Source organism: Eptesicus fuscus, chromosome 9 (assembly GCF_027574615.1).
Source record: "Eptesicus fuscus isolate TK198812 chromosome 9, DD_ASM_mEF_20220401, whole genome shotgun sequence".
Lineage (NCBI taxonomy): Eukaryota > Metazoa > Chordata > Mammalia > Chiroptera > Vespertilionidae > Eptesicus > Eptesicus fuscus.
The window spans coordinates 12768483-12776762 of NC_072481.1; the positions used below are offsets into that span (position 1 = coordinate 12768483).

Consider the following 8280-nt stretch of genomic DNA (forward strand, 5'->3'; position numbering starts at 1 on the left):
GGAGGTGGGCTGGGAAGGGGCCAGAGGCAGCTGGGAATTCCCAGCCCCAGCCCAGGAGAAGCATCTGTGGGGTCACCCGAGGCCGCCTCTGAAGTCCTCCCCTTGCCCAACCCAGGCTGCTTCCCTATCTGCACAAATTGGGACTGGGGAAAAGGTGGGGAAAGATGCCAAATGTAAAAAATGAAACACCTGGATGTGATCCATGCAACAGCCCAAGTCCAAGGCAAGCGTGGGGGGAGAGGTCACCGTGAACTTTAGTCTTGCTGTTTCTCTGAGAGCCCATGGGGACCGGATTTAGAGCTGCGAGGCCTCATCAACCCTCGAAAATGAGAAACGGCTACAGGTTTTCCCAGGGCTCCCTGGGCAAGGTCCTGCCTCCTCCAGTTCGGGGCCTGAGGGAGAATGGACTGGGATCGAGTCCCAGGAAGCCTCCCTCAGCCGCTCCCCTTAAGATGCATGAACATCCTTTCTGCACCCATGGGAGCCTCCAGGCCACACCTCTTATTGCTCAGAGCCCACCAACTGCACACATCTGGGAAGGGGACAATGGGTCCACAGGCCCCAGACTTTCCCAGGCCCCACCCTGGGGTATGCCCCTCCCTCTCCCCCTCCAGGAAGGAGCAATCAGGGTGGAAGGGTGGACTCTGTCCTGCAGCTGCGGCCTCAGTGGGGGAAGGAGAGGCAGTGACAGATCAGATATAGTCACATTTAGGGCTCTCAGACTTCGGAAGAGAAACAGAAAAAGCAGGAATGATCCCTTTCCTCCGTCATCCATTCAACAAGCCCAGAGCAGGGCCTGGGTCAACAGATGGCAGATGGCAGCCGTCTTGATCAGAAGAAACTGTGTCATGCTGGGCACTGTGAACTCGGAGTCATATGCTACTCTGGCCTTGTCCTGTGCAGGAACAAGACTAATGGAAGAGCCACCAATTGTCAAACACCTACCACATCCCAGACACTGAGCCAGGTGCATCCACTTGGGAAATAAGCATCATGATCCTCATTTCTGACCTGAGGCTCAGAGAGAGGAAGCAACTTGCCCACAGTCACACAGCCAGTTGGGGCTGAGCCAAGACTTGAAGTCAGAGCCCTTTGAGCCGACACCGTTCCCTCACCCACAGTGCCCAGGGAAAGGGCACAGATAAGTGAAAGGCAGCAAGGTAGGCACCCAGACTTGTCCCACGGGTTCCAGGTGTCAGTCCAACACTGCCCCACCCCCATGCCATCCCCTCCATCCCCTGCCATTCTGCACCTTCCTCCCCAGTCTGTACCTCTTGGAGTTTCCCCATCTGTTAGTGACAGCCCCATCCTTTCTGGATGCTCAAGCTGGAAGGCTGTGGAGACACCCCTGACTCCTCTCTTTCTGTCCCACCTACACCCAATCCCTGGCAAACCCTGTCAGCCCTACCTTCACCATATCTTCAGGATTCAACTACTTCTTCGCACCTCTGTCACCCTGGTACAGCTTCCACTGCCTCTGGCCTGAGTCACAGCCTCCTTGCTTTTGCCTTTGACCCTCCATGTCTTCTCCACACAGCAAATCAAGTGATCTCTCATCTCACTCAGAAGCAAATCCAAAGTCCTTCCCATGGCCAAGGCTCTGCCGATCTCCCCTTGCCAAACCTCTGGCCACATCAACCATGCTCCCCTTCACTCATGCTATTCCAGCCATATGAGCCTCCTTGCTTCCCACAAACATGCTAAGCACACCTCTTGGCCTTTGCATTAGCTGTGCCCTCTTTCTGGAGTGCCCTTTCCCTAGATATCTGTAGGGCTCACACCCTCACATCCTTCAGACGCGTCTGTTTAAATGCCATCTTATCAGAGGATTTCCTGACCGCTTTATCACTCTCTATCCTCTCCCCTGCTTTATTTTTTCTGGCACTTAGGTATATTTATTGTCTGTCTTCCTGCACTAGCTATAATGTAAGTTATATGAGGGGAGGGAATTTGACATTTTTGTTCTCTGCTGTAATTTCAACACCTAGAACAAAGTTGATAGTTAGAGGATGCTCAATAAATATTTGTTTAATGAATTTTAAGTCTAACACACACCTGTAGGGGATTCCATTTGCAGAATATTTAGTCACATCATGGGTCCATTCATTCGCTCGATGCACACTATAAGCTTTGTGCTCCAGATGCCCCCCTAAAATCCAGAACAACAAGGCACCCTCCTCATGCCTCAGGGAAAAGGTCTGGTAGGTAGCTGGGAGCTGGTCCTAAGGACATCTTAGGGATACGACACGTGCCCCTGGGGATGCTCTGAGGTCCCTGCATGGGCAGCCATCAGGGAAAGGAGGGAGGGTGCATTCTGGGGGCGGCTGAGACTTGGAAGTCCCCACATTCCCTGGACTCAAAGAGCCGCCTTGTTCCCAGGGCTTTCATGATGGTGCCCCTGGCCCAGCCACCCCCAGCAGCCACGAGCCACTCCCCTCTCAAGGCCGCTATTGACATGGCCGACGCCACCAGGCTGGGCAGTGAGGCTGGCGGCTCCCCACGAAGCAAGTTCCACACATTCTTCTGGGTTTCAGTCAGCCAGCTCTGGGCACTGGGGTAGCCAGCAAGCCCCAGCCAGGCCCTGGGAGCAGGAGAGGGCAGCAGGGCCCAAGAGGCCAAGGCCCAGGTTGAGGCAACATTCCAGCAAGACCCTCAGCCCAACCTCCCCTTTCCTGGCAGGACGGAGACGTGGGGAAGGCCAGGGTGGGCCCTGGAAGGAGGGTGCAGTGGGCTCACAAGGTCTTTGGGAAGCTGCTGGAGGATGGGTCACATTCACCCCCTCCTCCACCAGCCTGATGCCTCTTAGCTGAGATGGGCTGGGGAGGGGGGCAACAGGCCAGGGCTGGGAGTCCTTCCCACATGCTCCACACGGTCTGAGGGTCCAGAACCCACATGTCTGGCCTTCAAGTGGCCTCTGAATCATCACTGCAGATCTTTCCACATTTTGGGCAGCCCCTCCTACCCTCCCTTCTGAGAATCTCAACCAAGGCCAGAAAGCCCTGAAGCCTCTGCAGACTCACACTAAACCTTGAGCCCCCAGGGGAGCCCAGTGAGGGCTCCGTGCAGGGCAGCTAGCCATTCCCCTCCGCCACCCTCGCTTCCCACACAGAGTAGGGCTGGCCCTGGCCTGCTCTGGTCTTAAAACCCCTGGATTAATTCAACTTTCTATAGGGTCTCAGAGAATATTTAATAAGGAATATTTAATGAGGAAATTAAACAGCTAACAAACCTACAAAAGAACAGATAAGCCCACCAACGACTGCCCTAGAGTTGAGTATTTCTAAGTTCCAGCGCAGGCAGGCCCTGTGGACCCTGCAGCCACACGCATCCCCAGTGCTTCTTATCCCAAAGCCAGACCCGCTCTTCTTGCCTGAGGTGGCCCCTGCACTACTTAGGGCCTGAGTTCTTACCTTTGTCAACCTGAGTGACCACGGTTTCATCAGCATCGACTGCCTGCCTGCCACAAGCGAGTGGGAAAGCAGAGCGGTGAGGAGAGCTTTGTCTGGCTTCTAAGTCTGACTTGTGGGGCCACTGCATATGGGCGGGAGTCACCGAGCAAGTTACCTCTCTGTGCCTCAATTTCCTCTGCTTAGAGAAAGCAGACTGTCCGAGTAGCTATAGCTGAATGCATTCAACTGTATTTACTGAGCACTTACTCCCTGCAGGCGCTAAATATAAAGCAGCAGGGAACAAAGATCGAGAAGGCCCTGCTCTCAGGAAGCTTAAATGCGAGTAGGAGGAAACAAGTACACAAATACATGTCTGATGGTGACAAAAAATAAAAATAAATAAAGCAGTACAAGGGGACAGCAAGTGACAGGCCGGGTAGCAGAGTAGTTGAGGACCTGAAGGATGTGAGGCAGAGGGTCACACGTATATTTTTGGGGCACACATTCTAGGCAGGCGGAACAGCAGATGCAAAGGCTCTAAGGTGGGAGTGTGTTCAAGAAACAGACCGAATGGTCCCGGGTTCCATTCTGGTCAAGGGCACATACCTCGGACGCAAGCTCCTCCCCGGTCCAGGCCCTGGTAAGGGTGCATGCAGGAGGCAACCAATCGATGGGTTTCTCTCACATGGGTATTTCTCTCTGTCTTTCCCTCTCTTCTACTCTCTCTAAAAATCAATGGAAAAATATCTTCAGGTGAGGATAAAAAAAAAAAGAAAAAGAAACAAAGACCTGTGTAGCTGGACTGAGAAAATGAGGGGAAAGTTGGCAGGAGGAGAGATTCGAGAGGTAGTGGGAGAGGCCAGATCTCACAGGGCCTCCAGGGCTTGGGTCTGACTGTAAGCAGCATGGAGAGTTCGGAGAGGTTGTGGGCAGGGGGACATATGAGGACCTGTTGAGAACTTGGGGCCTAGCAGACAGTGGGCACTTGATAAATGTGAACTGTCCACATTACTTTGTCATCATCAGGCCCTGCACCCCAAGACCTCCCTTCTCACCACTCCACGCTCTGAACTCAGTCACCTTCTGCCACCTTCCTTCCACCCATCTCCCAGGCCAGGCCTCAGACCCACAGATCCCAACTTGCCTGCACTCGGCCTGAGAACAGGCCTGGGCCAAGTCTGGTGGGGGCCAAGACTCCCATTCAAAGGGAGCTTGGCCTAGGGCATGGGGGGAAGGGGTCCATCTCTGTTCCATTCAGCCTCCACCTCCCTCTATGGACTGACCTGCAGCCCTCCCTAGGGAAATCGCCAGGGCACAACCCCCTCCCAGCAGCAGGTCTACAGCAAGGGGGAGAGAAGGGGTTGGGCAGGGCAGCCAGTTATGTCAAGAGGAGGACTAAACTAATGATGCCCCTGAGGGAAGAGAAGGCTCCTCCATTTCCGGCCAGCCCACAACCTCCCCAGCGAGGAAACCCAGCTGAGGCAGGAAACAGGTATCTCAGTGACTTCCCTCCTCAGCTCTGGAAAACACTGTAATCACGGTGGCCTCCTCAAGACTCCTATCTCCCGGCAGGGCGGGCCCCACGAAAGGAAGGGCTAAGGCCCCAGCAGGAAGAAAAGGGGTCAGCAGGCCCTGAGTCACCCAGACCTGGCCCCCTGCCCCAGCAAGCCTCCGCACCGCCATTGAAATTAGCCCCACATTTCATCACAGACCACTATCTCCTCTGTCTCCTGCCCCTCCTGAGACCCTGAGCTCCCTAAGGATCACCTTACCCTCCTCTCATATCCTACTCTCACCCACTCACTGCTGGCCTATGGATGTGAACTGAAGGGTAGAGGAGACAAAGGGCACGTGGGCAAGGAGGAGCACAAGGCTTGCTGGGGCACTGGCGAGGAACCCGGTATCCTTTAAAACTTACAACAACTCCTTACTCTCATTTTACGGATTTGAAAACGAAGGCTCAGAGAGAAAAACTTGCCCCAGATCACAGAGCTGGAAAATGGCAGCGCTGGGATTCAAACTTGAGTCTGTGAGCCTCCAGGGGCCAAGCTCTTTCCAGGCCTCCACCATCAGCCTGGGGTGGGACAGTGAAGACCTTGATGTGGTTGCTGAGGAGACTCTCTAATCCCACGGGACCGGAGCTGCCTACTTTCTGATCTCAGTTTTGGGAAAGCACAGACAGGGCCTGATCTTGCTCACCCATAACCCCCAGCCCCTAGCGCCGTGCCAGCTGCGCTGGTACACAATAGGTGCTTAGCCAGTATCTGCCCAGTGAGAATGAATGAACCCTGAACACTTGTTGACTGTCATGGGATGCTGCTCAATGAAGATGTGTTGAATGAACAAGTGAATGAGATGACTGGCTACAATCCGGGAATTTCTGTGGAAATTCCTCCAGAACACAGCAAACAACTCCACCCCCTCCCCACTCCTGCCATAGTAGAACCCAGGCATCCAGGAGCCCCGCATTGGGAGGCAAAGCTGGGGGAGAGTCAAAAAAGGCAGACAGGCCCTAGCCAGTTTGGCTCAGTGGACAGAGCGCTGGCCTGTGGACGGAAGGGTGCCGGGTTCGATGCCGGTCAAGGGCACGTACCTAGGTTGCAGGCTTCTCCCCGGCCCTGGCCCTGGTTGGGGTGCGTGCAGGAGGCCCCACCAATCGATGTAAACACACCAATGTTTCTCTCTCTTTCCCTCTCTCTTCCACGTTCTCAATGGAAAAATATCCTTGGGTGAGGATTTAAAAAAAAACACACACAAAAGGCAGACAGCCCATGTGCTAGGTTGGTGCCTCCTTTTTGGAAAAGTGAAAACCAGTGTTGGGAGCTGCAAGTTCAGGTCAAGACTGGGAGGCAACTGGATGGGCCCTGCTGAACATGTTGGCGTGCGAGGCTGAGAAAAAGGATTAAGGAAGCTGCCCAGATGCGGGGTGGGGGGTAGGAGAGGTGCTGAGTGGGTGGGTCAGGAGAGGTGAGGGGTCAGATCTGGGTGGGAATTAACAAGTGACTCAGGAGTCCAGAGGTGAGAGGGAGCTGGCAAGGCAAGGCAAGGCAAGGCTAGGGAGTCGGTCCCTGGGTAAACACTGGCCAGCTTAGAAAAATCCCTCTCTTGGCTCTGAGAACATGGAGGCAGGGGCAGGGACCGCATGGACCACCTCAAAAAGGGTGGAGGTGGATCTGTGGTTCCCCAGGGCAGGCCCAGCTCCCCAGATGTGCCCCCACCTACATCTGCCACCAGCTCCCTGCCCATTGACCCCACCCCACCCTCCTGGAGTTCATTCAGGTCCTCACAGCCTCTCCTGGCCAAGTATTCTCTTTTCCTCTGCAGGGGCCCATCCAAGCTCAGAGCAGGGGGCTGGGCTGTAGGGGCAGCCCCTCCCCGTCCCACACCTTGAAGACGGTGTGTGTGTGGGGGGGGGGGGGGGGGCCTGAGGAAGCAGATCCCCGGAATGTCCACCACAGAGCAGGCCCAGCACCAGGCACTTTCCTGAGCATTCCACCCAGTCCTACACATGCGCTTGGAGGCCACACATTTTATGTCCCTTCAGGCATGTGGGCTGGTCTCAGCTCCACTCGCTTGCTCCGGGTCACACAGCTCCTCAGTGGAGAGCAGGGATTGATTCAAGAGTGCTGAGCGGTAGGGCTCTGGGTCCGGCGGTGCCACCCAAGTCTCAGTGGTGTCCTGAGTGGCTCTTTCCTGGTGGCCGCCCGGTTACGAGCTCCCCAAGGGCACGGGCGCGTGTGCAGTTCCCGTGAGGGCTGCGAGGGTCTTCGCCGCCGCGGAGTGCCCCCTTTCAAAGCTGGCACAGAAAGGGGTGCCCTCCCTTGCCCAGCCAAGTTCCCACCCTGCTCCAAAGTTTCTCAGCCTGGTCCCCAGGAACGGAAGGCCGAGCCCAGCATAGCGCGACTCGGAGACTCGACAACGTGGCTCGGCGACCCACGGGCTCCCACGCGGGAGGCCCCGCCCCCGGCCCCACAGGGAGAGCCCCACGCGGGAGGGGGGCGCCGGTCTGTGCCGACCGGCCTGTGCCCACCCGGGGGTCCCTGACCGGCGCCGCGTCCGGAACCAGAGTTCCCACAGCGCAGCTTCGGCGCCCCCGCCAAGTTGGCGGGCACAGCGAGCAGGGCCCGGGCGCCCCCCCACTCCCCGTCCCTCCGCCCGCACACTCACCCCGAGCAGCCGCCCGTGCAGCAGCAGCGCCAGCAGCAGCGCGCCCGCCGCCCGCCGCCCCATGGCCGGCCCGCTCCGCTCCCTCGCACGCTCGGCGTCCGCCCGCAGCTGCCCGCTCGCCGGCCTGCGGAGTCCTCGGGACAGCGCGGCCCGCTCCCGCCCCCGCCACCCCCACTGCCGCCCGCCGCCCGCCCCGCCCTGCCCCGCCCCCGAGGCCGCCCGCCCCGCCCCCGGAGCCTGGCCCCGCCCCCGAGGCCGCCCCTCCGGGGGCGCCAGGCCCCGCCCCCGGACCGCGGGCGCCGCTCCTCCGAGCCAGCGGCACAGCCAACTGGGCCTTTGTCTGGCCCCCAGCCCCCTCCGCGGGCCGCGGCCCAGCCCGGCTCCCCGCCAAACCCGGCCTGGAGTATAGAATGGGACGGGGGGACGGGGCCGGGGCCGGGGGCCGGGGCCCGGGGCCTCCCTCCCCTCCCCTCCCCGCGCACGCCGCTCCTGCACGCCCCCACGGACTGCCAGACCCGTAAAACCCCTTTCCACCTTTCCACACTCCGCCAGCGTGACCCCCGCTGCGGGCAACTCTGGAGGACGGGCACCTGAGCACGTGCACGCACTCGCGCCAACTTTCGCTCACAGGACACTTGCACACTCACAAGTGTCCGGCACTAGCACTTTCATCTGCTACCCGAGAGCACTCAGCACATTTTCACGCTTGTACCAACTTCCATAC

The 8280-nt window shown here is 58.0% G+C and overlaps 1 protein-coding gene across 1 annotated transcript in view; it reads right to left on the minus strand.

Annotated features, from left to right (window-relative positions):
* Nucleotides 1-7701, minus strand: part of HSPG2 (heparan sulfate proteoglycan 2) — a 97654-nt gene extending 89953 nt beyond the window's left edge. The window contains exon 1 of the mRNA XM_054720579.1: nucleotides 7557-7701. Coding sequence (XP_054576554.1) covers nucleotides 7557-7619 — 63 coding nt within the window. The 5' untranslated portion in view covers nucleotides 7620-7701. The remainder of the gene's footprint in view (nucleotides 1-7556) is intronic.
* Between the last annotated feature and the right edge of the window lie 579 nt (nucleotides 7702-8280).